The sequence below is a fragment of the Chiloscyllium plagiosum genome, chromosome 48 (assembly GCF_004010195.1).
Source record: "Chiloscyllium plagiosum isolate BGI_BamShark_2017 chromosome 48, ASM401019v2, whole genome shotgun sequence".
NCBI lineage: Eukaryota > Metazoa > Chordata > Chondrichthyes > Orectolobiformes > Hemiscylliidae > Chiloscyllium > Chiloscyllium plagiosum.
Window position 1 is genome coordinate 652,723 of NC_057757.1, and position 13,684 is coordinate 666,406.

General features: G+C 47.3%; 1 protein-coding gene across 3 annotated transcripts in view; it reads right to left on the bottom strand.

Annotated features, from left to right (window-relative positions):
• Positions 1-6,591: 6,591 nt before the first annotated feature.
• The window catches only part of LOC122544285 (fragile X mental retardation syndrome-related protein 1-like), a 75,749-nt gene continuing 68,656 nt past the window's right edge, over positions 6,592-13,684 (bottom strand). For 2 of the 3 annotated variants that reach the window (XM_043683365.1, XM_043683362.1), the window contains exons 13-17: positions 13,189-13,404; positions 11,413-11,613; positions 10,116-10,214; positions 9,598-9,704; positions 6,592-8,597 (exon numbers count right to left, since the gene is read on the bottom strand). In XM_043683365.1, the coding sequence (XP_043539300.1) occupies positions 8,445-8,597; positions 9,598-9,704; positions 10,116-10,214; positions 11,413-11,613; positions 13,189-13,404 (776 nt within the window). In that variant the 3' untranslated portion in view covers positions 6,592-8,444. The remainder of the gene's footprint in view (positions 8,598-9,597; positions 9,705-10,115; positions 10,215-11,412; positions 11,614-13,188; positions 13,405-13,684) is intronic. The other variant, XM_043683363.1, reaches the window with a different exon arrangement.

A 13,684-nucleotide genomic window follows, 5' to 3' on the forward strand; every position in this document is an offset into this window, starting at 1 on the left:
AGAGAGGGAGGGAGGGAGGGAGCGGGAGGGGGAGAGGGAGGGAGAGAGGGAGGAGAGAGGGAGGGAGAGGGCTGCTCCCTTTCTAACGTCAGTGCTTACCCAGTGCAGGGACCAGAATGGACGGGATTAGGAAGAGGCTGCAGAACAAGATCCGGATGGAAAAAAGCATCTCCTTTTGTGGTGTGGGGGGAACCGATCGCTGTCTGCTGTCCAACTCGCTCTCAGACACTGGCTCCTCTCCGCAGCTGCCCCCAGCCCCTTCACTATCTCAGAGCCAGCGTCACAAGCGGCGTCTCCAAGGAGAGGGAGTCAACAAAGCCACCCCCCAACTGTTTCAAAAACAAACTCTGGCCCCTTCCCCACCCCCCCCTAACACTACCTCACCCAGAACGTCCCAAAACCCAACCCTTACTAAAGTGGCTACCATCTCCACAGCTCCGAATTGCAAAGGACTACACTCTTAGAGGACACAGGGTTATATATCCAGGGGATGGAGACTAGATCCTGGGGTTCCAGTTGGAGTGGGTATTGACACCCTCAGGGTACGCCTTTTCTTTTGGGACGGAGCCGAGGAAACATTTCCTGAGATCTGGGCTCTGAAATTCACCACTACACACACACCCCACCCCCCACCAACACACACACGCACACACACACATAGAGGCAGAGCCCTTGGGTCTCTTTAACGCTGAGATAAATTCTCGATCAGTCTGGGAATCAAGGGTTTCAGGGAAAAGGCAGGGGAGTGGACGTGAGGAATGTTGGATCAACCACGATCCTATCAGGCTCGAGGGGCTGAATGGCCTCCTCCTGTTTCTATCTCCTATGATCTGAAGTGACTGAGTGTATTAAAGCAAGAAATTGGTCGTTTTTTTTAAACATTGAAAGCATCAACATTTGGATGGGAAGTGGGAATGCAGAGAGACATGGCCACTATCCTAGAGAATGGCAGCAGGATGAATGGACCTATTCCAGCCCCTGGTTTCTGTAAATCTCCCTTGGGGCTGGGGTAAGCAGCTGTGAAAGGTTATACTGACTGTGATCAATGGACAGTCAATGCAGCCAGTATTGTAGCACCCATTTGTTGGTCTGGGGGATCATGGATACAAGGAGTTGGTCTCATGTTTTTTTTATTAAGAATAGGGGACACTGTTTGAGAACAAAATGCCTCATTTTTTTCCAGAGATGAAGAGTTTTACTCCCCTCCACCTCAGAGGGTGATTAGTCTCTTGATTTCAGAGAGCAGTGGAGGCTGGATTAATGAATTCACTCAAGACAGAGTTACAATTCAGATCGGGCGGCTGGGGTCGAGGTTTATGGGGGACAGGTGTCAACCTGGAGCTGGGACCATAACCAGACCAGCCATGACAGGACAGGTCAGATACTACACTCCTGCTCTAACATTTCATATTCCTGTGTTACTAAAGATTCCTGCTCACTCACTCTCAACTGCCTCAATGGTCAGTTCTCCTATTCTACCTTCCCCTACCAATCCAGAAAATTCTGAATTTTACCTCCGGGTTAATAGAAGAAAAAAAAAAGGTATGACCCCAAAATTGGAGGTGTAGTGGACAACGAAGAGGGTTACCTCAGATTACAACAGGATCTTGACCAGATGGACCAATGGGCTGAGAAGTGGCAGATGGAGTTTAATTCAGATAAATGTGAGGTGCTGCATTTTGGGAAAGCAAATCTTAGCAGGACTTATACACTTAGTGGTAAGGTCCTAGGGAGTGTTGCTGAACAAAGAGACCTTGGAGTGCAGGTTCATAGCTCCTTGAAAGTGGAGTCGCAGGTAGATAGGATAGTGAAGAAGGCGTTTGGTATGCCTTCCTTTATTGGTCAGAGCATTGAGTACAGGAGTTGGGAGGTCATGTTGTGGCTGTACAGGACATTGGTTAGGCCACTGTTGGAATATTGCGTACAATTCTGGTCTCCTTCCTATCGGAAAGGTGTTGTGAAACTTGAAAGGGTTCAGAAAAGATTTACGAGGATGTTGCCAGGGTTGGAGGGTTTGAGCTACAGGGAGAGGCTGAACAGGCTGGGGCTGTTTTCCCTGGAGCGTCGGAGGCTGAAGAGTGACCTTATAGAGGTTTATAAAATCATGAGGGGCATTGATAGGATAAATAGACAAAGTCTTTTCCCTGGGGTCAGGGAGTCCAGAACTAGAGGGGCATATCTTTAGGATGAGAGGGGAAAGATATAAAAGAGACCTAAAGGGCAACTTTTTCACGCAGAGGGTGGTACGTGTATGGAATGAGGATGTGATGGAGGCTGGTACAATTGCAACATTTAAGAGCCATTTGGATGGGTATATGAATAGGAAGGGTTTGGAGGGATATGGGCTGGGTGCTGGTAGGTGGGACTAGATTGGGTTGGGATATCTGGTCGGCATGGACGGGTTGGACCGAAGGATCTGTTTTCATGCTGTACATCTCTATGACTCTATGTGGTGCCCATTTCTGTTGCAGATAAATCAGTCTGTGCATCAGCTTTGGTTGTTGGAATAGACCAACAGCAGCATCTTCCCCACTGTTATTAAACTGCTGTATGGACATCTCTGATTTCAAACACATGTTGATATCACTTTTTGTACAGATTCTTTGCAGCTGTAACTTTATATCCCTCACTCTGTTCAATTACCTTGTGATCTTTGTATTTTACGATCTCTCTGTACTGCAAGCAAATACATGACAATAATAAATCAAGTGAACCCTTAAACATCCCAATGGTATTGGACCTCAGCCCCTCAGTTTGGCACGACACTCGGCACTGGGTTCAGATCTCCTCCTTCAAGCTCACTTCTGACTAATCTCTCGGTCACACTTTGATATTTTGCCATTTGGATTGTTAATTAAGTACAGAGCTCAAATAGGATGGAGCAGCGAGGGGTGGATTCAAGGCACAAGTAGAAAACTTCACAACAAATTAGCAAGGCCAACACAAAAAATATTGTTTTAATTCTTTAGCATCAAGTCAGAATTTGAAAGGGGGGGGGGGGGAAAGAGGGGAAATGGTGCGAAACCTGGTAAGACTGCAGGCAACTTGAGCTGTCCTGTTGTAAAAATAAACTGTATTAAGGAATTGGAAATGGTGCCCAGAAGACTAAAGGACAATATCCAAATGGTGGGGTAATACATATCAGGAAAGCATCAGCAGGGTACCTTTAAAAAGTCATCCAGCACAGAAACCGACCCTTCGGTGCAACCAGGCCGTGCTGACCATAATCCCAAACTAATCTAGTCCCACCTGCCAGCACCCGGCCCATATCCCTCCAACCCTTCCTATTCATTTACCCATCCAAATGTCTTTTCAACATTGTAATTGCACCCACACCCACTTCCTCTGGAAGTTCATCCCACATGTGAACCACCCTCTGTAACAAAGGTGCCCCTCATGCCTTTTTTAAATCTCTCGCCTCTCACCTTAGAAATGTGCCCCTTAGTTTTGAAATCCCCCACCCTTGGGAAAAGACAACTACCATTAACCCTATCTAGACCCATTATTTTATAAACCTGTCAGATCACCTCTCAATCTTCTACACTCAAGTGAAAAAATTCCCAGCCAATCTTTATAACTCAAAGCGTCCATTCCCGGCAACATCCTGGTATGTCTCTTCGGAACCCTCTCTGGTGTAAAATTATCCTTCCTGTGACAGGGCAACCAGAACTAGACACAGCATTCCAGAAGAGGCCCTCAATGTCCTGTAAAACCTCAACATGACATCCCCAACTTCTATAAAGGATTGAGCAATGAAGACAAGCATGCCAAATGCCTTTTTAACCATCCTACGTGTGATGCAAACTCCAACCAATTATGAAGCCATAGGGCCCTATGTTCTACAATATTTCTCAACTCCCTTGAAAACTGGATGGCTGAGGGGTGACCTTAGAATGATGCCAAACTTTGGTTGAGTGAATGGAACGTTCCCTTTTAAAGGGTAACAGAAGAACCAGAGGCCCTCAAGCTAAGCTGTTTATCCCCCGATTTTATTGGTCAATGCATTGTGTAAGAGTTGAGGGGTCACATTGTGGCTCTATAGGTTATTGGTTAGACCACTTTTAGAAAGCTGCATTCAATTCTGATCTCTCTGGTGTAAGTTGTTAAACTAGAGTGCTGAAAAGATTTACAAGGACGTTGCCAGGTTTGGAAGGCTTGATATATAGGGAGAGACTGGATAGGCTGGGGTCTTTTTTCTCTGGAGTGTCTGAGGCTGAAGTGTCCTTATAGAGGTTTATAAAATCATGAGGGGCATGGTTAGGGTAAATAGACATGGAGACATTTAAAAAAAGCATCTGGTTGGGTGTATGAATAGGCAGGATTTAGAGGGTTATGGACTAAATGCTGGCAAATGGAACTAGATTAATTTAGGTGGGAATTTGCTCAGCATGGACAAGCAGGATCGAAGGGTTGGTTTCTGAGCTGTATGACTCAATGATAATAGAGAATTCTTTACCCAAAGGAAGAATGTAGAGTCCCTACCAACAGCGACTGGTTGAAGCCAAATCATATGAAGATTAAAACTGGACCAATCCCCGAGGGAGAAGGTTTATAATAAAGGAGGAGGAAAATATGGGAACAGGCTCTAGTGAGGAATGATCACTCACAGGGACTGCTAGTGCAGCATATCCTACAATGCAGGTTGGTTTGAAGATAAAGCAAGTAGACCACTCAACCCTTTGATCTAACCCTCCCCCACTCAACAAGACCATGGTTGATGGGATTGCAGTTTTAACTTCATTTCCTTGCTAGTTTCCCCCAGTGACTGCTGACAGCTGTCTTAACACTGGATTCCCTCAATTAAAATCTAACTCCGCCTCAGACATATTCTGATGACTTTACCTCCACTCCTCTCCCCTCTCTCTCCCCAAAGATTAATCACCTTAAGAAATTCATCCTCAATAGTTGGCCTCTTTTTGACAGTACCCTCCAGGGCTAGATCTCATGAACATGAAATTTAGATGCAAGCTGGACCTGGTCTTAATGAAATAGGGTCATGGGACTGGACAGGGAGAAACTGTTCCCTCTCAAAAAATGTTCAAAGAGGGTATGGATTTAAAATAATTCACAAAAGGAAAAAAAAAATTCACAATGGGGAAAAGATGTAGAAGACAGAGCCAGAGAGTACATAGGTTCAATGTATACAATAGGGGGTTAGGACTACTGTGATGAGCAGGAATTTGCAAGGTTATGGGGAAGATGGTGTAAGAATGAGACTAGGCAAATTGTTAATAAAAATAGAATTAGTTCAACACATAATGCCAGTCCAGAAACCCACCCAATATACACAAGGTGGGTTACAGATATAACTACCAGCTATTTAATAACTCATCAGCACTGATCTCTCAAGTGGCTGTCCTATTGCATCTGACCTCACGTGACTCTTCAATTTTCTGAAATATCTGCATTCCTTCAACCCTGACAGCTTGACGTCCTCCCAATTTCCATAGTTCCAACACAGGCCACTGTACCTTCAGCTCAGAGCCCTTGCTGAATTCCTTCTGAGACACTAAAACCCATTGGACTGGAGAATATCCTGGGTGCCCTTGTACATGAATCTCAAAAAGGTGGTTTGTAGGTGCAGCAGATAATTAAAGCAGCAAATGGAATACGGTCCTTCATTGCAGGAGGGATGGAGTTTAAAAACAAAGGTTATGCTGCAGCTGTACAGGATGTTAGTGAGGGCACACCTGGAATACTGTGTGCAGTTCTACAAAGCTAAAGATTACCCAACACCAGGTTGTAGTCCAACAGGTTTATTTGGAAGTACTGTACTAGCTTTCAGACTGCTGCTCCTTCATCAGGCGGTTGTGGAGAAGGATGAAGGACCTGATGAAGGAGCAGCGCTCCGAAAGTTAGTGCTTCCAAATAAACCTGTTGGACTGTAACCTGGTGTTGGGTGATTTTTAAGCTTTGTACATCCCAGTCCAACACCGGCGTCTCCACATCATGTGCACGGTTCTGGTCTTGAGAAAGGGATGTCCTGGCACCGGAGGGAGGGCAAAGGAGGTTCACTGAGTTGATGCTGGAATTGAGGGTTGGCTTATGAGGAGAGATTGAGTAGCCTGGGACTGTACACACTGGAATTTAGAAGAATGAGGAATCTTACAGAAAGAAAATTAAGGGATTAGACAAGGTAGAAGCAAGAAAGTTGTTTCCATTGGTGGGTGAAACTAGAACTAGGGGGCGTGACCTCAAAATAAGGAGGGCAACAGATTTTGGACTGAGCTGAGGAGGAACTTCTTCACCCAGAGGGTTGGGAATCTGTGGAATTTCCTATCCAGCAGAACAGTTGAAGCTACTCTGTTGAATGTTTTGAAGACAAGGATAGGTTTTTGAACAGTAAAGGTGTTAAAGGTTACGGTGAGCGGGTGGGTAAGTGGAGCCGAGTCCATGAAAAGCTGAGTGGCAGAGGAGGGGGGGGCTCGAGGGGCCAGATGGCCTATGCCTATTATGTTCTTCTCCCTTAAATGCACCCTGGGGAGGTTTCAAATTGTGACATGTGCCAGTAATGGATGTAAACTCAGCAAGGGACCATGCTATCAGGCTGGGAAGCACCAACGTTGAAACATCAAAGAAACAGTTCAGCCATTTAGAAGATGGAAGATCAAACTTTATTTTGGAACTACTTGCATACAAAGAAAACATATTGCACATCAACCAAAAAGAAACAATTTTTTTTAAAAAAAAAGAAAAACAAAGGACAAAAACATTCATAGTTTGGGATCTCATACACAAGACAGTTCAGAGACAGGAAACCAACCCTTTTCTACACTCATGGAGCCAACCAATTTGCAGCACCATCCAGGTTTCCATGTGAAACAACCAGTGTGTACGATACAGATCCAAATTGACACCGTAACGCAGTTTCAAATACCCTTCAAACTGTTGAAGATGCACGGTGGGCAAAATCATTTGTAAAAATTTCAACGCAAACAAAATTACTTCATCCATGGCAGCAAACTCGCAACCAAGACACGCACACACCCAGAGGGCAGGAAGTCTTACACCGGGCACCTCACCCAACTCCCAAGTGGTTGAACAGCTCACTCCTCTTAAATTGCTCAGTTGTGGCTGGCTGACTGTTGCTGTCCAGTTACTGTAATGACTCCTGCTCCGGTCTGCTCACTGTCAGGCAGGACCCAGCTTGTAACCCAGTTTGGTGGGGGGAGGGGGGGGGGGGCCTTCTTAACAAGGCAGTCACAGACTCTGCGCTGTGATAACCTGCCTCGTTCCCTACTCTGAAGCAAACCAGGCTGGTACTGCCAATGCCTTCAGTTACTACTCAGTCAGAACTCAAGCAGCCACGTGGCTTCTGAGTCTCGCTACTGCCATCAGTGAGGAGCGGTGTGCGCGTTTTGTAAATAGGGTTATGAAGTAATTTAAAGAAAAGAATCATTAACCTTAGATTATTTTTGCCATTATGAAGTCTCATGATCACACGCACTAGCCATTCTCCTGCAGCACAACAGGTAACAAATATCAAAACCAGCTGCTCGGGCTCAGTGTCATACACACGCACTGAAGAAATGTGGGCGTTAGGGTTAGTGTGATGCAAGGCTATAGAGAGTTCGGTTTTTAAATACTGTACAGTGAAAATAAATTAACCTTTTAAATGAAGCTGCTTTGTCCAACCTTCCTGACAATCATCTCTCCTGCACAATCTCTGGAGCCACCTCCTCGTTTTTCACTCAGCCCTCCTTCCTGCTCCTCTCCACCTCTCCTTCCCTTCCAGTGTTTTCTCCTTACATTCGAATCAGCAATGACTGAATCATATCTGCTTTTATTTTTCTCCCCCCAGTTATACTTGTTGCTCTTTTTTTGATTTACTAATCAGTGCAAGTAATACAGACTGCATCATTTTATACAGTGTCTCCTTACCAGAAGTGGTTGCATACTCAAGTTTCCTTTTTTGCAATTTTTTTCCCTGTAGAATTTTTAATGTTTTCTTTTGAAACATACAGCTTTTAAGTAACCGACATCTTTCCTTCACATTCTCTACTAGAGTCGTTCTGATCTATCCATCTTCAGCTTCTATAACCAAACCTCTTTATTTAAATATATCAGTCACTGACCTGCGCCATCAAAACATCAGAAAACAAAATCCCACAGTTTCCTTTTACACTGTTAGAAGGCACAACATCTTTAATTAAATGGGTTTTTTTTGTGTTTTTTTTTGCTTTTTTAAGTGTATTTTTTATTTCCTCGAACTTTTTAATTAAATGTCAAAAAACAGATACACAGATATATGTTTGAACACCTCCCCTCAAACCTCTGTCCAGTGCTGAGGGTAAGGGGAGGGCAAGTGCTGTGTCGAGTCGGGTATTGGTAAGTAGTAGTTACGTAGTATTCAGGTTTCCTATCTTTGGCAAGCTTTGACAAGCACTATTGAATAAACATGATGCAAGCGGGACTGAGATTCAAGGGTGGAGGCTGTGGTGTTTTTACGAAACACCGTTCACCACAGCCTGCTGCTTGATGGTGGCCTCTGCTCGCCCACGCTCCTGGGAGCTGCCTGTTCTCTTGGTGGCGCTGTCACTCGGACTGGTGGGGCCGTTGGGCACGGCACTTGGCTCATCACTGGGGTCCGCCTGCTCCTGAGGGAGGCCAAGCACAAACAGACCATTTCACTTGCCCGAGGAATTCACATCTCTGCCTATGGAGCTGACAATGCTTTCAGAGTCTGGGTCAACCAGATCCCCGCCTCCCCCCCCCCCCCCCCCATCCACCTCACTTGCTGAGGGGATGTTGTTTCCCTGTGACGGGAATACAGAACTGCAGGCAGAGTCTAAAATAAGGGGACCATTAGCTGAGAGTATCAGTCGCCCAGAGTTTAGCTTAGTCGGAGTACATTTCTCCTTCCGGTCCTGTATCTTACATTCTCCGGACAGAAGGAATTAGCATTGCAACGAAGGCATAAAAGCTGTTGGAATCCTTAGAGGAAGGACATCGTTAAGGGATTAGAACAGTCACAGCATTACCTTGAGAAGTAATGCCAGCTTCCAATCAGTACAGCCCAAGAGTTCAAAACAACCCAAGAGAAGGAGAGAAACATTTCAAGCAAGGTGCTCCAATCTGCAACCCTGGGAGCAAGCACAGACCTCGGCCAGTCTGGCCTTCAATGAGGACTTTGTTGTACAGCTGTTCATTCTCCACCCAGCCCAATAAGTGGCTATGTAACACTGACCACTAAGGCTGACCCAATTATTTCAAAACAAACATAAGTGAGCAGCTAAGGAGCAGCAGTGTGGTGCGCAAAGGGAGATAACGTGGCAGTGATTAGCACTGCTGCCTCTCAGCGCCAGGGATCTGGGTTCGATTCCCCTTTCGGCCGACTATCTGTGTGGAGTTTGCACGTTCTCCCCGCGTCTGCATGGGTTTCCTCCGGGTGTTCCGGTTTCCTCCCACAGTCCAAAGATGTGCAGGTCAGGTGAATTGGTCATGCTAAATTGCTCAGAGTTAGGTGTATTAGTCAGAGGGAAATATAGAGTAGGGGAATGGGTCTGGGTGGGTTACTCTTTGGAAGGTCGGTGTGGACTTGTTGGGCCGAAGGGCCTGTTTCCACACTGTAGGGAATCTAATCTAGTCATAACTTACCTGGTTTCCCTTCGGCTGTTGTTCTGGGGTTCCCTCGGATTGCTCTTTTTGAGACCCACACTGTCGGCTCTGCGACTCAGCACGAGAAATGTAGTCGGCCACTGTAACTGAGGTAACACGCATCTTAGAACATCATTCACCCACTTCCCATCGGTGACCACAAGCATCTGGAATCGCTCCTGTTGGGAGCAGGATGGGGTAGGGAAGATTTAACTAAGCTGTTCAAAATTACATGGAGCTTTACGGAGAAAGAACTCCCATTGACAGGAGGTGGACACATTGGTGAAAGAAAGGGGGAAGAGGAGATAGGAGTCTCTGTTTAGAGTTGTGCCGAGTTACAGCAGATTCAGTAGGAACCGTTCAAAGGGAGAACTGGAGAAATATACAAGGGATGGGGATCTGCATGCGTGTGGGGGGTGGGGAGTGGGGAGAGAGAGAGAGAAGAGTGAGCGAGCGAGGGGGTTGGGGGCAGTGGGAATGCTGTCTCAGCCCTGACAGAGAGATGGTTAATTCCTCACCTGGCTGCCGGTCTCGGCTCAGGGAACTGTCCAGTCGGTTTCCACGGTTGCGACGCCGCCTGCTCCTGTTCCTTCGAGGAGGTCGACCCTCACTTTCGTCTGCACGGGCACACCGGGTGAAGACAGCAGAGATGGCAGGGCAGGGCAGGGGAGGGGAGGAGACAAACAATGACAGCTCACTCCAAAGCCCATCAGTTCAGCACCCAAAACACAAAACCACAAGCACAAAGTTTTAACCTGGCCTCTGGTTTCATTTCTTCCAAACCTAGAGCAGCTCTGTGGTTAGCACCGCTGCCTCATGGCACCAGGGACCCAGGTTCAATTCCACCCTCAGGTGACTGTGGAGTTTGTACATTCTCCCTATGTCTGTGTGGGTTTCCTCCGGGTGCTCCAATTTCTCCCACAACCCAGGGATGTGCAGGTTAGGGTGGATTGGCTGTGGGAAATGCAGGGTTACACGCATAGGGTAGGAGGTTGGGATGGGATGGGATGCTCTTCGGAGGGTCAGTGTGGACTCGATGTGCTAATGGCCTGCTTCCACACTGTAGGGATTGTATGACTCAACTAACAAGAAAGGTGGTTACAATCACATTGAGGAACTGATTAAACTCTCCACATTTCACAACCAATTATTGCAGAAGAAAAGAATTCCAGCCTCAGGTTAGACACCTAACTTGCAACATTAATACGGCTCAGTAATTTCAGGCCAACTCACTATTGCCATGCTGCTGCTCCTGGGATCTTGCTCTGCACAATTTGGCTACAGAGTGTCCTACATGACAAGGGACGACACACCTCTTACCTGCCCCCACTTTGTATCACATTTTCAGAAGGACATTAAGGCCCTACAGCCTCTAATGGGGAGGGAGGGGATTTCCCAGAACCAAAGCCGGATTGCAGGGTTTCCCGTGGAGAATGTAAAGGGGTGATTTAATGGAGGGATTCTTTTTACCGATTGCAGGCGGGCCATTAAAGCACAGGGACACAGATTGATGGAATCGCCCAAATTAATCTGTGGGGCAGATGAGATTTTGTAATTAAAAATGGTTACAATGTGGAACTTGCCACCTGAAAGGACAGTGGAAGCAGATTTGAACATTGCTATCCAAAGGAAATTGGAAAAATTCTTCAAGGAGAAAGCTTTGCCAAGCTATGGGCAAGACGAGGGCGGAGAGGGCTGAATGGCTTCCTTTTGTATTGCCCCACTCCAGGATTTTCAAAATCGGTGTAGAATTTCTGCACCATAACCCCAGCCATCATTCCCCTCACAAAAGAAGGAACACTGCCTGGCACATACCCACACCATTCTCATTGACAGACGCAGTGTCAGACTCCACAACGCCATCCATCATGGTGGCATCATCATCGGTGCGGCGCCTACGCGATCGGCGGCGCCGGCTGGTGTTGGCATGGGATTCACTGGCATCCGTGTCACCAGCTTGATCAGTTTCTGCATTCTCCAGCAGGCTGTAGGGATTGCTGTCAGGATCCTTCAGCACTACAACATGAGCAGGCACACACAGTGAGAGAGAACCACACTGAGCATCACAGGGGACAGAGAGAGAGGGGGAGACAGAGAGAGAGAGAGAGAGAGAGAGGGAGAGAGGGAGAGAGAGGGAGAGAGAGGGAGAGAGAGAGACAGACAGACAGACAGAGAGAAAGAAAGAGACAGAGATACAAACCTTTGCTGTTGATTAGCGCCTCAAACATTCGTGACTGATGTTCAGCCCACACTAGCCTGAACTTAGCCACTGTCCCATCCCAGCGTCGCTGCACTTGTTAAATATAAACCTCACCCCAGTGCTCCAAGGTGGCCTCTGTCTATTCCATCTGATTACTTCAAACTTAATGTTCCCTGCAGTTTGCATTCTGATTCAGGCCACCTTCCTGGTGTTGAGTACCATCACCACAGTCTCTGCTCTCTAACTCCTTCTAACCTCCTTTTAAAACAAACCATAAACACAGCCCTGCAGGATCACTGGGAATTAAATGCAGCTACAGTACCTCATGCTGGAAGTGGCATCTTTTCAGATTACCTCAGAATTGTTGCCAAGAGGAGTGAAAGGGGACCAGACTTTGAACCAGACAATCTGGGTGATCACCACCTGGCTTTTGATGGGATCATGCTGAGGGGAAACGGGACTGCTGTCTTTCTTACGTTATAACAGCAGCTACAGTGTGTGCTGGGACGCCCTGCAGTGGTGCAAGGTGCCTTCCTTGAAGGTCAGTTCACTCCCAATCTTCACTCCTCTCAGCATACAGCTTGTAAAAAGGCCAGTGGGAGTGGAGTCCATTGAAGGGCACCAGCTCTGGCTGTGAACTGCAGACCTTCTGTTCGAAAGGACGTCTCTTTATCCACCAGAGGGAACCCAGGTATAAATGGGGACAAGGTATTTCAACTCCTCACATCTGCCAAAGCGACCCACATATCACATAACGGATAATCTGAACTGACTCAACAACCTTTCCAATAAAAAACAAAAAAATCACTTCCAAACCTTGTCCTGAAAGGTAGTCTGTACCAGGGAGCATTCTGGCAGCACATCCAGGCACACTCCATCCATCTACCCTCCAACTCCACTGAGCTCATTCCAATTCTTACACTCACCTTCCTCACCAAAAAGGGTATCACTCACTTCAGATAGTTTCAAATGACACTGCAGCCTTGAGAGCTTTTAAAGGGAGAGGGTCTCAGAATATTTCACGGGTACAGCTGACGGAAACCCTGTTCCTAAGGCTTGGTTTCCTCTGAAAGCTACTCCTAGGTGTGAGACATCAGAAAGACAACAGACAACATTCTCAAGCGATGGGAAACAGCCACCTAAGGATCGTTTGGCAGGGTAGAAAATCAGGCAGCCTGCCCAGTCTTCCCACAGCCCTCCCTTCACTCCCAGTGGAACAGGAAGTCTCTCCCTCCCCATTCTCACTCCAGCTGAAGCTCACTCCTTTGCCTCACCTCCCTAACTCCTCCTCAGGGAGGGACTGACTGATCACAATCAGAAAGGGACAGGACGATGTCACTGCCTCAGGCAGATTTCCCTAACTCCCCCTGGAATAGAGACTTGACGGTTACCAGCACTGATCGACGATGTCCCGCCTCGGCCTCCTCCACGACCTCTCCCAGAGGGAGGGCCCCCTCGCCCCCGGCCTCCAGCTGGCCTCCTCCGGTTCAGATCCGATCCCTGCCTGCGATCCCGATCCTCATCCGCCTGACCCAAGGACCAGTCACTCAGCTCGTCCCGCCGCTCGGATTCCGTCTCGGAAGCATTGGAGAAGTCAGAGTTGTTGTCTGTGGTGAGAACAGGTTGCAGGTTAATGGAGTGTGCGCTCTGTGGGCGGGCTTTAAGCTGGTCAAGCATCAGACAAACGGAATGAGGAACTGCTGGCAGAACTCAGCGGGTCTGGCAGCATGCGAGGAAAAAAAACGGTCATCCATTCCTAAATTTGGCAGTATGCTCTCCATCCAGCAGGGGAGCAAGGGAGCACTGTCAGACTGTTGAGTGCCAGGCCTGGGGTTGGGAATGAAGAATGAGGTGACTGATGGAGCAGGGAGGAAGCACAGTGCATTG